This window comes from Chrysochloris asiatica, unplaced genomic scaffold (assembly GCF_000296735.1).
Source record: "Chrysochloris asiatica unplaced genomic scaffold, ChrAsi1.0 scaffold00064, whole genome shotgun sequence".
Taxonomy (NCBI): Eukaryota; Metazoa; Chordata; class Mammalia; order Afrosoricida; family Chrysochloridae; genus Chrysochloris; species Chrysochloris asiatica.
The window spans coordinates 2,182,214-2,201,380 of record NW_006408582.1 but is presented as its reverse complement, the minus strand read 5'-3'; the positions used below and the strand labels follow the sequence as shown (position 1 = coordinate 2,201,380).

The 19,167-nt window shown below is 38.9% G+C and overlaps 1 protein-coding gene and 1 pseudogene across 1 annotated transcript in view; both read left to right on the top strand.

Annotated features, from left to right (window-relative positions):
• Positions 1-836: 836 nt before the first annotated feature.
• The window catches only part of MTMR9 (myotubularin related protein 9), a 55,936-nt gene continuing 37,605 nt past the window's right edge, over positions 837-19,167 (top strand). The window contains exons 1-2 of the mRNA XM_006864330.1: positions 837-1,071; positions 16,428-16,536. Coding sequence (XP_006864392.1) covers positions 890-1,071; positions 16,428-16,536 — 291 coding nt within the window. The 5' untranslated portion in view covers positions 837-889. The remainder of the gene's footprint in view (positions 1,072-16,427; positions 16,537-19,167) is intronic.
• Positions 17,344-18,346, top strand: LOC102821811 (annotated as a pseudogene).

Sequence of the window (19,167 nt, the reverse complement as noted above, 5' to 3'; positions counted from 1 at the left end):
CTATCAAGACTTCTGTCACAGGCATTTATATACTTTTCCATTTTCTTGTTTAAGGTCACACCGTTGTGATGCGGAGATTTTAGGGAATTTGCGACGCGGGTCCCTGTGTTGCTCCCTTATCACCTGGCCTCTGTGGCCACAATCACTGATTCAATCCTATGGATGGGATCTCTACAGTTTAGGCAGCCCCATGCTCTTAAGAGTTCTTAGGAGAAGGGGCTGTTTATGTGAAAGGAGGCAGGACAGGGACCCCTGACCGTCGTTCTATCTTTTAGAGTCTTTTCTAATGAGGAAGATTTGGGAGAAGGGGTAAGGGCGGAAAGGCAAAGTTGTTTGTTTGTTTTTTTTTAATTGCCTGGTAGGAACACAAATCTTCGGTTCTGTGTTTCCGGAGGCATTTTCATTGGAGCCAGCAAGGAACACACTTCCGGCTCTGACTTCCCTTTCCATGCAGTTTCAGGCGCACAGAATTGCTGTAGGCTCGTGCAGTGAGCAGGTACTTCCGCCAGAAGTCCCCTGAAGGTTTGGGTTTAGAAGTTGGCCCTAAAGTGGTCTCCTCCTTCTCCACTTAGCCCGCCCACCAGAGGCCGGGTCCCTCTGGTGGCGGCAGCTGGGCTGTCGCAGAGCATTGCCTGTGGCTAGTCCTGGGCTTGGGGTGACGGGGAGGAGCAGGAGTGACGCCCAAGCCTGGCCCCCAGCATCTCCGGCCTTTTTGGTTACGGCGGCTGCTGCAGGCCTCGCCTCGCCCACTGCAGCCTGGGCCGGCCGGGCCTCTCTGCTCTGGTCTCCGCCCCGGCAGCCAGCCCACAGCCAGGTCCTTCTCCTCCTCCACCCTGCGCCTTGCACCTCTAGGACCCGCCAGGCCCCTGGTTCCCGCCCCTAAGGGGCCATGGAGTTTGCGGAGCTGATTAAGACCCCACGGGTGGACAATGTGGTGCTGCACCGGCCTTTCTATCCGGCTGTCGAGGGGACACTTTGTCTGACAGGCCATCACTTGATCCTGTCCTCTCGGCAGGACAACACAGAGGAGCTCTGGCTTCTCCATTCAAACATCGACGCCATCGATAAGCGGTGAGTACCCCTTTCTCCCTCTATTTCACAGGGAACCAGGGCCCTTTAGGTGGATGCCCTAGGAAACTCCGCTTTGTGTTTCCTTGTATCCCAAAGCCTTGTTTTTGTTAACTGCCGTGGTGGAATCAGTTCTGACTCATAGCGACCCAGTAGAGGGTTTCTAAAGAACAATTGGTAGGTTTGAACTGCCGACCTTGTGGTTCGAATTCCTTGGTCACTAATCTGCATGGAATTCTTAGGGTTAGCATATGGTTGCAATTCTGATGATCAGTTTTAGTGGTTTCATAACACTTAAAATGGATTTTCAACGTTCTTTCATTATTCTTTCCCTTTTATAGTCCTAGAATGGTAATTGTCAATCACAGTTATTGAAGTTGTGATTGAATGTGATTTAGGTAAAATCTTTACTTACCTGAGGAGGAAAACTCAGAGACCTGAATATTTAGTTATCAGTATAAAAGTAACATCCCAGCCACCTCCTGTACTTATCACAGTTTGTTTTTCTTACCTTGTTGTTTGTTAAGTGCTATCAAGTCAATTCTAACCCATAGTGACCCTGTATAGGGTTTCCAAGGAGCATCTGGTGAGCTTGAACCACCGACCTTGCAGTTCAAACAGCTTTGCAGTCTGACGCATTAGCCCACAGCGCCACATCAGGACTCCTTTCTTACCTTAATGGGCCATCAATTTAGTACTCTTCATTAATGGAAATTCTCTTCATTTTTATTCAGTTCTGCTTTTGGAAAGAACAGAATTAGCTCTTAAATTTTTGCTGTGGCAATGTTTTAAAGTTATGATTCTGTCTCATAAATTCATCTTCATATGAAATCCATATCGTTTTCTTTTAGCCAAGAGGAAGCAAATTGATATCTGATTTACACTAAAGTATAAAGGAACGACAATAGCTTTTTCTGTTATCTCTTGGGAGAGTTTGTATATTAAGAGGATTCCTAGGGTGTGTCAGAAAATACAGTAGTTTCTAACGGTAGAATTTCAAGCATTATGGAAGAAGGTGGATTTCTTTATTTAAGCAGAGGACTCTTGCTAGGCTCCTCAGGTCACATTTTCTTCTGTAAACGTTTTCAATGGTCTCTTGTTGCCCGCAGAATAAAGTCTAAATGTCTTAGCCTGTCATTCATAATACTCTAGGTTCTAGTCCCAACTTACTTTTACCCACTATTTTCGTAGCCTTTTCCTACCATGAACCCATTTTACTAGCCACTCCCTCACTATTGCTGCTCATCCATGCCTGGAATTTTCTTATTGCTTCTTTTTGGAGTGCTTTTCTCCTCCTGTTTGTTCAGTATTTATTAGATGTCTTTATAGTCCATACATTTCTTGACGGACTAGAGGCATCAAGATGAATAAAATAATACTTCTTGCCTTTTAGGAGCTTATAGAGTAGTATCTGATTGTGCCCATCTTTTAGGAGTCAGTTTAGCCAGCTCAGCTGCTACCATTTGTATAGATTCTTCCATTCTACAACTGGAAGGAATGCCCTTGACCTTAAAATCCTATAGCTATTTAATTATATTTATCTCATTTAAGCTTATTTCCAAATTTTTATCTTAATATTTACATTTATTTAAGTTCCTTGAAGCCAGGACTTATATCTGATTCATTTTTCTCTTCTTTAAAACATCAAACTATGACTTGGGCAGATAGACACATAGGAAATGCAAGGAGTGACCACGGAACTGTCACTGTGCCATAGACTATAAGTCAGCAGTCTCTCCATGATCTTTGAGTCTGTTTCTGTCTTATTAGGTGACGTCAAGTCAGTTCTGACTCACAGCAACCCTATCTTGGGTTTCCGAGGAGTGGCTGGGGGTGTGAACTACCCACCTTGGGGTCCAGTGCGTTATTCTCCAGCACTACACCAAGATTCCCTTTTCTGTCTTATGCACCCCCTTTTCATGATTGCCTTTCACACAGTAATTTCCTTGTATTTATCTCATATTCACTAGGTGCTGGGCCTGGTAGTTCCTAAAGAAATATATAAGACATGGACATTTTAATCTGTTAGGGGAGAAATATAAAACTGTGTACATATTTATCTGTTTTTCTGAGTAACAGCATGCTGTAACAGAAGGAGTATGAGCTATGTGGTCAAGGCTACAGTTTGTTTGATGGTTACTTGCAAAAAATACTGCCATATCTTTTCTATAAGCCAGGGCTCTATGGATACTGTAGATACTAAGATAGAGAGTGTACACAGTAGTTGGGGAGGCGGGTAATTAATGAAACAATAAATGTATAATGGTGTCATATAAATATATACATGCCATGAAGGAAAAGAAATGAAAGAGAGGATTGATAGTGCCAGGAAGTCAGTTATTTAGAAAAAATTTCAGAAAAGGCAAGTAATATTTGAGCAGAGACCTGAAGGAAGGAAGCTAGCAAAGTGAGTTTCTGGGGGCAGAACATTTTAGTCTGAGGGAAGAGACTGGCAGGTAGTGAGCAAGGGATGATGGGAATGGGGCATGGTAGAAACTGGGTGGAGTGATATGCAAGGGCTAGATGATGAGAAGAAAGCAGCAGGTAAGAAATTAAATGATGGCTCTCATTGGGTAGGTCTGTAAATGGCTTCTTTAAAGTGTTAAAAAAGCAGAGATGTCACTATGAGGACTAAAGTCCCTGACCCAAGCCTTGGTATTTTCATTCACTTCATATGCATGCAAAAACTGGACAAACAATATGAAAGACTGAAGAAGAATTGATGTCTTTGAATTACATGGTGTTAGCAAAGAACAAACAAATTTGTCTTTGAAGGAAGTACAGCCTCCTTAGAAGGGAGGAGGGCATGATTTCATCTTACATACTTTGAACATGTTATCAGGAGGGACCAGTCCCTAGAAAAGGACATCATGCTTGGTAATTGGAGGGTCAGCAAAAAAGAGGAAGACTCCTCAACAAGATGGATTAACACAGAGGCTGCAACAATGGACTCTAACATGGCAGTGATTGTGAGGATAGCATAAGACCAGGCAGGGTTTCATTCTGATGTGCACAGGGTGGCTATGAGTGAGAACTGATTCAGCAGCACCTGAATAAGCACTGAACCGCAAGGTCAGTATGAACTGAAAGGTCAGCAGTTCATACTTATGAGTGGCTTCTCCGAAACCCTATGCCGTGTTTCTATGAGTCTGCTCTTAGCAGCAACAACCACAGGGCTTTGAACCGGTTCATTCCAGTTTGACCTCCTGCTGAGAATTTGCCTTTCCACCGGACTCAGAATCTATTTCAGCAAGACCCCCAGATTCATATAAGAAGAATCAGAATCTGTATTTCAACAAGATCCCCCAGATTCATGATCAGAAATGAGACAAAGGGACAGACGCAAGGAGAAAGAATGCCACTGACCACAGTAGCAGAAGTTGGAATGGTGTGTCTGTAAGCTGCGGATTGCTGGCAAAACACCAGCAGCATAGAGAAATGTGGAGCACCCCTTCTCCTAGAGTCTTCAGAGAGATCATGGTCTGTCAACACATTAATTTCTGACCTCTGGCCTCCAGAACTATGAGGGAATAAATGTCTGTTGTTTTGAGCCATTTGGTTTGTGGTAGTCTTTCATGGCAGCCTTAGGAAACTAAGAGGGGAGAGGAACATGGTAGAGGCAGCACACCCAGTTAGGGAACTATTGAAGCAATCCAGATAAAATGGTGACTTGGATCGGAGTGGAAGCAAGATAGGGTCACAAACAGATTTGGGGTATATTTTGAAGCTAAATCTGAAATACCTTGTTGGAAAATTGACTTTAAAGCCACACATTTTTGATATTTTTGTTACAGCAGCACTAGGTAACTAAAGCATAAGTGGCATAATTTTACCCTTCATAACTTTAGGTATTTGTTGTTGTTAGGTGCCATCGAGTCGGTACCGACCCATAGTGACTTTATGCACAGCAGAATGAAACACTGCCTAATCCTGGGCCAACCTCCTCACTACTGTTGCCATGCTTGAGTCCATTGACGCTGACACTTGGCCAATCCATCTCGTTGGGGGTCTTCCTCTTTTTCTCTGTCCCTCCACCTTACCAAACATGATATCCTTCTCCTGTGACTGCTCCCTCCTGACAATATGTGTGAAGTATGAGAGATGAAGTTTGGCCATCTTGGCCTCCAAGGAGTACTCTGGCTGCACTTCTTCCAAAAGGGATCTGTTGGTTCTTTTGGCAGCCCGTAGCACTTTCAATATTCTTCTCCAACACCATAACTCAAAGGCATCAGTTCTTCTACGGTCTTCCTTATTCACTGCCCAGCTTTCGCATGCAAATGACGTTATTGAAAATACCATGGCTTGGGTCAGGCACACCTTAGTCCTCAAGCTGACATCTTTGGCCTTCAACACTTTAAAAAGTTCTTGTCCAGCAGATTTGCCTAATGCAATACATCATTTGATTTCTCGACTGCTGCTTTCATGAGTGTTGGTAGTTGATCCAAGATGAGTGAAGTCCTTGACAACTTCAATCTTTTCTACATTGATAAAAATGTTGTTTATTGGTCCAGTGGTGAGGGTTTTTGTTTTGTTTATATTTCGGTCTTTAACTTATCCTAATGCATTAGTCTTTTAACCTATTCTTTTACCATTACTGCACTGTTTTTAATTCTATGGCTTTGCACTGTAATGTGTTTTTAAATCAGATACTGCTAGATGCTCCTCTTTATTTTTTCCATGTAATTTTTTTGAAAACCCATCCTATTCCAAAGTATTCTGGAAAACTTTATTTTGAAATAATTATAGAGTCATGGTGCATTGCAAAATACAAATAAGGCTGATGAATCCTCTCTCAAGCTTTGTCTAGTGATGTCATTTTATCTCACTGGTATAATACCAAAAACAAGAAATGATACTAATGCAATACTGTTATCTAGACTAAAAACCTTGTTCAGTTTTCACCAGTTACATAGGATTCTTGAAAAATGTTAACGATTGTTTTGTTTTTTACATTAATTGGATCAAATGGACATCTTGATCTCAATGTACAATGATACATTCTTCATTTATTTAGCTTCAGTTTTATGCCCCTATAGTGCTTTAAGAAGTGGTGTTGTGGGTTAGACATTGAACTGCTCACCACATTATCTGTGGTTCAAACTTACCAACTGCTCCTCAAGAGAAAGATGAGTCTGTCTGATCCCTTGCAGGTTGAACGTTTCAGAAACCCTATATAGGGTCATTATGAGTTGGAATCAGCTTGCTGGCAGTGGATTTAAGAGCTTTAAGATTGTGTGCATTCATTCATAGGTGAGTTTTTGGATAGGTTGATACCTTCTTTGAGTTAGGATGTTGTTTTAATGATTAGTATAAGCAGATGGTAATCTGATAAGCCTACTGTCCTGGTGTGGCACTGTGGGTTAGTGCATCAGACTGCAAAGCCATTTGAATTGCAAGATTGGCGGTTCAGGCTCACCATCTGCTCCTCGGAAACCCTATACAGGGTCGCTGTGGGTTGGAACCGACTCAACGACACTTAATAACAACAACAACAACTGAACTCTTATTAGTTTAATGATTTGAAAGATGGAAACTATTGGAGAGCCTAAAAACCTTGCTGAAAACTACACAGCCAGGATTTCCTAATACGTCTTTTCTATATGTTGTTGTTCAGTACTGTCAAGTTGGTTCTCACCCATGGCGACCCTGTATTGGGTTTCTAAGGAGCTGCTGCTGATGAATTTGAACCCTAAATCTTATGGTTCAAGCGACCTTGTAGTCCAGTACTTATCCTACAGTACCACACCAGGACTCCCTTTTCTACATACTGCATGACAAAAAGTCAAGTACAAGTATAGTATTATTATCTTTGTGTGCCTTATCCAAGTTCAGTATTTGATGTTCTTGAAATGCAAATGATTTTCTTCATTATTACATAAAAACATGTAATAAAACATTTACCGTTTCAACCATTTTTACATGTATAAGGAAGGGGGCTTCAAAAAGCTCCATTCTTTTAATTTGCCTGCCCATGAACTTTCTGAAGCCCCCTTGTAAGTTCAGTGATATTAATATATCTATATTCATCATGTTTTATAACTAGCACCATATCCATTTCCAAGGTTTTGCATCACCTGCAACAAACTCATTATTATTTGTTTAATAACTTCCCCTTTCTATCTTGCCCCTGCTCCTAGTAACTATTAATATACTTTGCTGTATATGCATTTGTTTGTTCTAGATACTCATATTGTTGCATGTATAAGAACATTTTTCTTTATGACTGAATGAATACTGCTCCACTTTATGTATATTTTATTTACCCATTCAGTTATTGAGACTGTTTGTACATTTTGGCTATTGTGAACAACGATGCAAGCAATGGACAATTGGACACTGGTATACTACAGTGAATAGTGCAGGGAACACTGATGCACAGATTTCTGTTTGAGGCCTTGCTCTCAAGTCTTAGTAATACCTAAGAGTCCAATTACATTGTAATTTTCAGGAGCCCTGGTGGTACAGTGGTTCAAACCCACCTAGGTGCATCTCAATAGAAAACCTGGTGATTCACTCGCATAAAAATTACAGCCTAGAAAATGGCAATCTAATATAAGCATGAGTGATTAATTTCAATTTCTAATAAAATAGACGTTAAGGCAAAACCAACGTAAGAGACAAAGAAGGACATTGTGTCATGATTAAAGGTTCAGTTGAACAAGAGGCATAACCATAATAAATATCTATACCCCTAATGAAAAAGCCTGAAAATACAGAAGCCAAATATAATAGAACTGAAGTAAGAAATAGATAACTCTACAGTAATAGGAGATTTTAATATACCACTTTTGATGAAGGACAGAACAAATAGAAACTCAACAAAGTCACAGAAGAACTAAACAATACTGTCAACCATCTTGACCTCACAGACATATACATAGCACTCAACTCAACAACACATTCTTTTTCCAGTGTACATGGAACATGCTCCAGAATGGACTATATCTTAGACTACAAAGCAAACCTCAGTACATTTTAAAACATAAAAATAATACAGATCATAGCACTATAAAATTGAACAATAGGAACATCAAGGGAAAAAATAAAATACATGGAACTGAATAACCTACTTTTGAAAATTTTCTGTGTAATAAAACAAATAAATGAAATTAGAAAATTCCTTGAATCAAACAAGAATGAAAACACAACATACTAAAACCTTTGGTACATAGTAAAAGTAGTGATCAGAGGAAAATTTGTAGCAATAAATGCACACATCCCAAAAGAAGAACCAAAATCAAAACCCCGCATCTCCAACAATTAGAAAAAGAACAGTAAAGTAAGCCTACAGCCATGAGAAGAAAAGAAATAAAGGTTAGAGAAATAAATGAAATAGAAAATAAAAACACAACAGAAAGAATCAACAGGAAAAGAAGTTGGTTCTTTGAAAGGATTTAGTAAAATTGACAGCCCATTGGCAAATCTAACAAAAGAAAAGAAGGGTGATATGCAAATAACATGAAGAAATGATATGAGTGATGTCACAAAGAACTCATGGAAATAAAAAAGATAATAGCAGAGTTCTATGAAGAACTGTACTCTAATAAATTTGAAAATCTACAATACACGGATTTATTTATAAAAATATACGCCCTTCCTAAACTAACACAGGCTGAAGTACAAAACTTGAAAAGGCCTATAACAAGAGAAAAAAATTTGATCAAATCATTAATAACTCTCAGCTGGGGGTGGGGGGGGGGAAGGCCAGACCCAGATAGCTCTAACTGGTGAGTTCTACCAAAGATTCAGAGAAGCTGACATCAATTCTATTCAAACTATTACAGACTACTGAGAAAGATGGAAAACTCCTGAATTCATTTTTTATGAAGCAAGCACAACTCTGTCAAAACCAGGCAAAGACATCACTAAAAAGAAAATTATAGACCAATATCTCTCATGAACAGATATTTAAATTCTCAACAAAATTCTAGGCAGTAGAATCCAACAATATATCAGAACATAATACATCATGTCCAAGGGAATATATATTAGATATGTGGGGATGGTTTAGCATTAGAAAAAGCAATCATTAGAAAAAACAATCAACATAATCCATGACATGAATAAAATAAGGGGAAAAAAAAATCACATGTTCATACCAATTGATGAAGAAAAGGCATTTGACAAAATACAACACACATTCCTTTTAAAAACACTCAACAAAATAGGAATAGAAGGGGAATTCCTCAACATAATTAAGGGCATATATACAAAACCAACAGCCAACATCACTCTAAATGGTTAGAAACTGAAGCCGTTCCTCTTGTGTACAGAAACTAGACAAGGATGTTTTTTGTAACCACTCCTATTCAGTATTGTGCTCGAAGTCTTAGCCAAAGCTATAATGCAATAAAGGAAATGAAAGTCACAGCTAAGAATTTTAAGAGGCAGTGGGCCTAAGTGAGGGCTGATGAAAAATGGGGATAGAGATAAAATGGTGACACCTGCCACATACTTAACCGCTGTTACTGAATTTTCATGTAGAAATTTTGAATTGGATATGTGTTTGGTTGAGTATATTGCCAACAAAAATAAATAAAAATGTAAAAAAAAAATAAAAAAAGAAATATGGACAAACTTAGAGGCTCCAATACATGGCTTAAATACCCTGTCAAAGATAACTGAAAACATACAAACAGAAGACAAAATAGGTGAACTGGGCCCCCCTAAAAATCAGACACTTATGTGCATAAAAGGATTTCACAAAAAGAGAATCTACAGATGGGGAAAAAATGTTTGGCAGTGACATATCAGACAAAGGACTAGCCTCAAATTTATAGAACACTTCAGCACCTCAACAAGACCACGACAATCCAATTAAGAAATGATCTTGGGACATGAATAGATGCACCAAAGAAGACATTCAGGTGGCCAACAAACATATGAAAATATGCTCATGATCACCAGCCATTTGAGAGATGCAAATCAGAACAATGAGATAACATCTTCAGTATTAATAACACAGTCCAAAAAACAACAAATGCTGGTGAGGATGTGGAGAGACTGGGATCCTCCTACACTGCTGGGGTACTGTAAAATGGTGCAACCAGTTTGGAAAACAGTACGGTGCTTTCTTTAAAAAAAAAAAAAAGAGAGAGAGAGAGAGAGAGAAAGAAAATGAAACCTAGGAAATCCTATGGGTCAGTCTTAAGTCTGCTCTGCCCCATGGGGTTGCTGTGTGTCAAATAGACTATAGCACATAATCATAACAATGGTAGTTAGTTGTAGGCTTTAATTTTTCAAAGAGCTTTGAAAACATTTTCTAAGCAGCTATACTATTTTATTTACAGTCTCACCACATCCTCACCAACATCTATTATTTTCCATTTTTTTCTAATAATGGCTATCCTAGTGAGAATGATGGCACAGTGATTTAAGTGCTTGGCTGCTAACTGAAAGGTCAGCAGTTTGAACCCCAGCTGCTCTGTGGGAGAAAGATGTGGCGGTATGCTTCTGTTAAGACTACAGCTTTAGAAAACTCTTTGGGGGTCAGTCTACTCTGTCCTGTAGGGTCACTTGGGGCAGAAATGACTTGGTGGCAAAGGGCTCTTCTGAAAGGGACATCATTTCCAGTTTCTTTGTATGCTTTGTAACTTTTTGTTGAAGCCAAGATATTAGACAATTATGTTAGCTTTCTAAAAGTGCTGATTTCTACAAAATCAATCTCAGATGGGCACATAAACTCAAAGAGAACTCCTATTCAGGCCAACTTAAGGGTTCAGTAGTTTAGGCAGCTCCAGGTCAGTAGTGAATAAGGAAGACCATAGAAGAATTGATGCCTTTGACTTGTGGTGTTGGAGGAGAATATTGAAAGTGCCATGGGCTGCCAAAAGAACCAATAGATCCGTTTTGGAAGAAGTGCAGCCATAGTGCTCCTTGGAGGCCAGGATGGCCAAACTTCATCTCTCATACTTTGGACATATTGTCAGGAGGGACCATTCGCTGGAGAAGGATATCATGTTTGGTAAGGTGGAGGGTCAGAGAAAAAGAGGAAGACCCCCAACGAGATGAATTGGCCAAGTGGCAGCATCGACAGACTCAAGTGTGGCAATAGTAGTGAGGTTGGCCCAGGATCGGGCAGTGTTTCGTTCTGCTGTGCATGAGTCGGTACCAACTCGATGGCACCTAACAACAACAAGGTCAGTAGAGATAACACCAACCAGTTCACCAGTAAAATTTACTCAGTTGACAGGAAAGGCAATATACAATCTGAGGGAGGCTGGCAAAGGAAAGATGAAGTCGTGGAAGATACAGGAGGACTGTAAGAGTTACAGCAAATTGAGGTGATACTATTAACTGCTGGTACATGGTGGAGATTGCAATCATTGTAATGAAAAACAAGTATATGATTTGTCTAATGTAGAACTAATCTGCTTTGTAAACTTTCACTCAATTTACAAAAAGTTAAAAAAAACAAAAACACTTTTCAGAGCCAGAGGTCAAGAGTGCATTCTTTGTGAATGTGAATAGTTAACATCCATTGCAATATCCCCTGACTGTAACACTGGGAGGGTGAGAACTAGGTATTGTTAAGTGCTGTTGAGTTGGTTCCAACTCATAGTGACCCCATATAAGGTTTTCAAGGAGCAACTGGTGAGTTTGAACTGCTGATTTTGTGGTTCACAGTTCAGTGCTGGTCCTACAACGCCTAAGGAGTCCTTAAGAGGTAGGTATTGTTGTTGTTAAGTGCCGTGGAGTTGGTTCCGACTCATAGTGACCCTGCACAGGGTTTCTGAGGCTGTAAATCTTTGCGGGACCAGAACGCCTCAACTTTCTCCCGCGGAACCGCTGGTAGTTTCGAACTGCTGACCTTGTGGTTCACAGCCCAATTCGTAACCACTACGCTACTAGAGGTAGGTATAGCAGAGAAAAAGTTTTCCTACCATTTAAGTCACTTTTTGTCTGTTTCAGTGTGCCCTGCCTATCTTTGAGCATTTTATGGAATGGAGATTACATATTTCTAGTTGCCTTCTTTGGTGCTCATTTAGAAAGGTTGAGATTTTACACCTGCTCAAGTCACCATCTTCCCAGAATTCCATATTTATTCATTTTTTAGACATTAGTTCCAAGTGTGGCTGCTAACCTCAAGGTCAGCAGTTTGAAACTTCCAGCTGCTCCTGTAAAGATTTACAGCCTCGGAACCAACTCAACGACACATAACCAACCAACCACCACAAATTAGTGCAATCCTGGTGTGATTCAGTATTATCTGCTTCTCTATTAAGTTCGATTTAAACACTGGACTGCAAGGTTGGCTTGAACTGCAAGCTGAGGGTGTATTTGTTGCTGTTCCTTGGCTTTAGAAAATTCGGAGTCTTTATAGATCTTGTTCAAACCCATCAGGTGCTCTTCAGAAACCCTATACAGGGTTGCTATGAGTCAGAACTGACTCAACGGCACTCGGTAACAACAACAGCGTAATAGGAGCCCTAGTAGTGTAGTGGTTACTCGTTGGGCTGTTAACCGAAAGGTCAGCAGTTTTGAATCTCCCAGCTGCTCCGTGGGAAGATGAGACCTTATGCTTCTGTAAAGATTCATAACCCCAGAAACCCTATACATAGTCTCCACTTGACTCCATGGCATGTTACTACCATTACAGCTTAATACTGTTTTAGGAACTGAACGTGTAGAAGTTAATCAGCACAATTTCTGCCTTTAAGGACCAAGAGCATTTAAAAGAAATAAACTTCTGTAGGCTAATAAGTGTAACTACTTTATGTGGTAGATGTAGGACAATACCTATACCAAAATCCATTACCATTGTGCCAATTCCAGCTTGTAAGTTCGAGCTACCAACTTACCAGGTTAGCAGCTGAGTGCTTAACTATTGTGCCACCAGGGGCTTCTTGGATGTGACAGTTGAGAGAAAATTGCCAAATGGATTCTAGTTATTCATGTGAATCATGGAAGTTTTGTGGGGTTGAAAACTTACCATGCACCGAGATCTCAGAGTCAAAAGACTTCACTCCATCACTCTCTTTCATGGTTGTGAAATTCTTTCTCCTGAGATAGCTCATTTTATACCTATGTTAGAGTTCCAGGTTTTTACAATTAATGTTACTGACAATCACTCACAACTGAATCATATAATTCATCAGAACTTTCCCCCACTGTCATTCACAGTTGAAACATATTGTCCTACCAGTATCTTCTCTCACCTTCTCCTACCCAGAACCATATGGAAGAGTTGTTTGATGGCAGTAACAAAGACTAAGCCTAGAAGAGACATATTCAGTAATGCACTACACCACAGTTGTAACCAACTTTACAGCAGTGGGTTTGGTTTGGGTACTGATGTACATTGTTATATACATAAACATGAAAACAATTTAAAGGATATAAAAAATATATTTTGAAAAAAACAGTATTTTTAAATGGTTTACAAACACTTATGACTTCATACTAGAGCCTATGCTCAAACCATAGAATACAATTAGGGTAAAGTTTGATCTTAATGGTAGATAGTTCAAATTGTCTTGATAATTTCATGTATTTTGGCTGACTTCTTGTCAGGCATTACAATGTCACCATTATTTTAAACTTAGGATATTGTTGTTAAGTGCCATCAACTTGGTTCCGACTCAAAGCAGTCCTGTTTCTGAGGAGCAGCTGGTGGGTTTCAACTACTGACCTTGTGGTTTTCAGTCCAGTGCTGTTGATGTAACTCATCAAAAACAGATGTTAGGAGTAGAAGTGTCACCTCACCTCTTTTCTTACAATTTGGTCATCCTTCTTGATTTTAGCATGTATTTCAACATGTGGTGTCTTTCCTGAAATTATTTTAAGCCACTTCTTCATTTTATGAGTTAGTGTACCTGTAAAGTTAGTTAAATGTCAATTTGTGTACATGTCTTATATTTCTTAATAATTTAAAAACTTTTAATCCAGATACACTCTTCTGCTTTTTAAAAATTTTATATTTGTGTGTAAATTGAGTACAGGTTACAGAGCAGATCATCAGTTTTACGTCAACAAATCATATTATTGTTGCTAGGTGCCGTTGAGTTGGTACCAACTCATAGAGACCCTTTGCACAACAGACTGAAACACTGCCCGGTTCTGCACCACCATCACAGTCTTTGCTATATTTCAGCCCAGTACTGCTGCCACTATGCCAGTCTATCCCATTGGAGGATCTTCCTTTTTTCCGCTGACCCTCCACTTTACCAAGCATGATACCCTTCTCCAGAGACTGGCTCCTTCTGACAATATGTTCCAAGTAAGAGAGATGAAGTCTAGCCATACTGTCTGCTAAGGAGCATTCTGGCTGTACATCTTCCAAGACAGATTTGTTTTTTGGCAGTCCATGGGATTTTCATTATTCTCCTCCAACACTGTAACTCAAATACATCAATTTTTCTATTGCCTTCTTTATTCATTGTCCAACTTTCACATGCATATGAGGTTATTGAAAATACCTTGACATGGGTCAGGTGCATCTTGGTCCTCAAACTGATTTCTTAGCTCTTCAACACTTTTAAAGAGGTCTTGTGCAGCAGATTTGTGTATTGCAATATGCCATTTCATTTCTCGACTGCTGCTTCCTTGAGTGTTGATAGTGGATCCAAGAAAAATGAAGTCCTTAGCAACTTCAATCTTTTCTCCATCTATCTTGATGTTATTTATTGGTCCAGTGGTGAGGAGTTTTGTTTTACATTGATGTGCAACCCATACTGTGGTCTTTGATCTTTATCAGTATTTTAAATCCACTTCACTTTCAGCAAGGAAGGTTGTGTCATCTGCATATTGCAGGTTGTTAATTACTCTTCCTCTAATCCTGATGCCAGGTACTTCTTCATATAATACAACTTTATGGATTATTTACTCAGCATACAGATTGAATAAATATGGTGAAAGGATACAACCCAGGTGCACACTTTTCCTAATTTTTAACTATTCATTCAGTGTTCTCTTGTTCTATTTGAACAGCTGCCTCCCTGTGTTTTTTGCCCCATTCTTCCTTCTTTTCCAATCCTTCTGAACTGTATCCTTTTGATCTTGAATAATGACTGATGTTCACGTTAGTCCCTTGGAATCACTGTGTCCAAGCATCTTCAATTTTCATCACTCCTCATTTCTTTGGACAATCTGAGACCAATAGCTGTGCCTCAGATGGCCACATGTAAGCTTTTAAGATCCCAGTCACTACTTACCAAATTAAAATGCAGAGCACTGTGTTTCCAAACTATGTTAAAATTTTTCTTAGCTCAGTATCATGTAACTGAGCAGAAACATTGAATAAATTATAGCATTTTTGTTCTACCATACGGCAAGTTATTTTTAACTCCCCAAGTCATACATGCACTGGACTGGTAACCTCAAGGTTGGTAGTTCAAATCCACCAGCCACTTTGAGAAACCCTATACTGGCTTGCTATGACTGGATGGTACACAACAACAACAATCATTCATTATTCTTTGTAATACAAAATAAAGCCAACTAGACCACCAAGTCTTGGCATGGTGCTCTAGGATAAAGCACTGGATCACAATTTGAGGCTGGTGGTTCAAACTCACCAGCTGTTCCTTGGAAACCCTTTACATAGTTGATATGAGTCATAACTAACTTGACGGCACTTAACAACAATGCCAACAACAGACTATCAAAAATAGCACTCACAATACAAATTGTTATGACAAAAATAGAGAAATTTACAAAAAGGTAACTAATTATATACTTGTTGCCTCTTTTTACTTTTTTTTCTGAGTCTTTCATTTCCAGCTCAAGAAAGCAATGAATTTTTAAACAGCTTTCTTAAGGTGTAGTTGACAGCAGTAAACCATACAAAACAAAACGTACAATGTGTTTGTCTTGACATATGTGAAATCATAGCAATCAAGATGAGAAACTTATTTATAACACCCAAAAGAAAACTCCCTAAGAAAAGTGTATCAGCTTTTGATCAAAGAATTCTTAGTTGAGCTAATATTCAAGTATTTGTAGAAAAGGATTAGGAGCAATCATTGGCAAAGCAAAAGAGGAAAATAAGAGATATCAGCAAGCATAAACAAAACAATAAAAAACCCAATAAAGAATAATTGAATTTATATGAAATTTACAGATATGAAATGTGTGATTAAATATGGCATTTGCTCTGAAGATTTCCCTGATTCAATGTAAATTTAAATTAATCGTTTTTAAAAATTGAAAAGGATATACCTATATTGTAAAGAACTGCTACAAGTTTGGAAATAAATAAAATATTTTGTCTCACATTTTAATAGAAGCTAGTTTGGCTCTCAGGCTAATTGGAAAGAAGAAAGTTAAAATATAGTTAGGAATTAAAAGTATATTCTCATTTCAAAGTAATAATCATATACAAAGTAATATTCCTAAGCCTGATTTGTAATGTCTTACAGATTTGTGGGCTCACTGGGTACCATCATCATAAAATGTAAAGATTTCCGAATTATTCATTTGGATATTCCTGGAATGGAAGAGTGTTTGAATATAGCCAGTTCCATTGAGGTAAGTATTCTGGAGATAAAATCTGATGAAAATGTAAAAAATCTTCTCTCTGATTCAGTGCAACTCTTATATTTCTTTATTAGCTATTTGATCATATTCTATGACTTACATATTGCAGACAAGCATCACCCTGATTCATTGTTAGAGAAGTGTAATGGTGTTTTAGTGACTTAATAGAATTTTTTAGTGTTGTGAGTAATCCAACTTTGCTATATATTAGGAAATCCACATGAGTTCTCATTTTGACCAAATTATAAATGATGTTTCAGTTTATTTTCTTTTGAGTACCTGTGAGTGTTTATTTGGAGAAACCATTTGTTATAAGTGCCATTGAGTTAGCTCCAGCTCAGCAGGCTATAAATTTTTACAGGAACAGAAAGTCTCACCTTTCTCCTCCCATAAAGTGACTGCTAGGCTAGAAATGCCATTGTGATTCACAGTCCAGTGCTTATCCTACAAAGCCACTCCATTCCCTTGGAGAAACCATTGTTGTTGTGGTTGTTAAGTGCCATCAAGTCGGTTCTGACTCATAGTGACCCTGTATAGTGTTTCCGAGGAGCGGCTGGTGAGCTTGAACCACCGACCTTGTGGTTCAGCACATTAACCCACAGTGCCACACCAGGACTCCAAAGAAACCATTAAAAGTCAAAAGTTTCTTGGAACAAATTTTTACATTTTGCTTGATATTTCATGTTCACTATACAGATTTTGGGAGCATAGTGGCTCCATAAGATAAGCAAATTGTCTATTTATAAAAGTGAAGTTATATAGGAGAGTCCTGGAAGAAGAGTGAAAGGCAGCTGGAGGATGAAGAAGGAGCATGTGCTGCACTGTCAGTTTTCTGCATGGTACCCACTGTTCCGAAGTCTCACTATCAAGAGTGTTATTCTTCTACTTCCTCAGAATGTGAAGGATTATTTACTTGATGATGGAACTCTGGTGGTTTCAGGAAGGTAAGATCCACCAACATGTTCTCAGACAGACAATGATGATGAGGCAGAAGAAATCCAGTGGTCGGATGACGAGAACACAGCCACACTGACGACACCAGAATTTCCTGTGTTCACCACAAAAGTTCATGAAGCTATCAGTTCCTTAGGGGGCAGTGTGTTCCCTAAGCTGAACTGGAGTGCTCCAAGGGATGCGTATTGGAGAGCGATGGATAGTTCTCTGAAATGTAAAACCCTCAGTGACATCTTTCTACTTTTCAAGAGTTCTGATTTCATCACTTGTGACTTAACTTCATTGTACTGATGATTCCTCAGATCCTTGTATGGAATATGAGCTTATTCTTCGAAAATGGTGTGAATTAATTCCTGGGGCTGAGTTCCAATGCTTTGTCAAGGAAAACAAGCTTATTGGTATTTCTCAAAGGGACGATACACAATACTATGACCATATTTCTAAACAAAAGGATGAAATTTACAGATGCATACAAGACTTTTTCAAGAAACATATACAGTATAAATTCTTAGATGAAGACTTTGTATTTGATATCTATCGAGACAGTAGGGGCAAGGTGTGGCTAATTGATTTTAATCCATTTAGTGAGGTAACAGATTCACTCCTACTTACTTGGGAAGAACTGATATCTGGAGCAAACTGGAAGGCTGAACTTAATGAAGGAGATGCTCTGGAGCAGGATTCTCCAGCTTTTCGCTGCACGAACAACAATGAAGTTACAGTCCAACCCATCCACTACCTGAGTTATTGACTGCCCAAGGATTTTGTAGATCTTTCTACTGGTGAAGATGCTCACAAACTAATAGATTTTATTAAACTGAAAAGAAATCAGCAAGAAGATGATTGATTGAAGTTGAAGACTAAATTGAGGAGGAAACCTTCTCTACTTCGGGAGGCTATTCATAAGCCACAACTTCCTTAGTAGCCCTAACCTACTGGGAGTCGGGGAGGACAGTATAGAAATCAATAGGTTTTTATATTCATGTATAGTCTGCTGGGGAAAAAATGGTTGGATTTTGCCACTTTTAAAAATAACATAATAAATGCATCATAAACAGTGAAGTAATACAGTATTTTTTCTTTTGTGCTTGACTTAGTTCACTCACATAATGTCCTTTAGATTTGTCCACATTTTAAGGTGTTTTGAGGACTTATCATTAATCTTTATGGCTGCATAGTATTCCATTATACAAGGGTATATCAAAAATTTCATGAATAATTCCATTATTTTTTAATTCCATTTTTTCTTGAAACTTTTTGAAGCCTCCTCATATGTAATACTTTGTTTATTTACTCATGTCTTGATGAGCACTTATATTGTATTCTAGGGGGGAAAAGCCCCCAAATTAAAATACATTTTATAGAGACCTCTTTGTTTAGTTTTAGACAAGAAAAAGACAAACCAGCTGAATGCAGGAGACCATAGCATGAGACCATAATGTCACTTGACCAAAGCTTGGGTTTGATGCTCTGTAGTGGTTGAGTCCAACTAAGAAACATCCCAGATAAACAAAGAAAGACAAATGCCTTTATTAATTAGGAAGCTGGCTTCTTGGACATCCACAAACACAGAAAAAGGGTGTCTAATGAGTATATCTGGTGTAGCACTGTGGGTTAATGCTCCAGACTGCAAAGCCATTTGAACTGCAAGGTCGGCAGTTCAAGCTC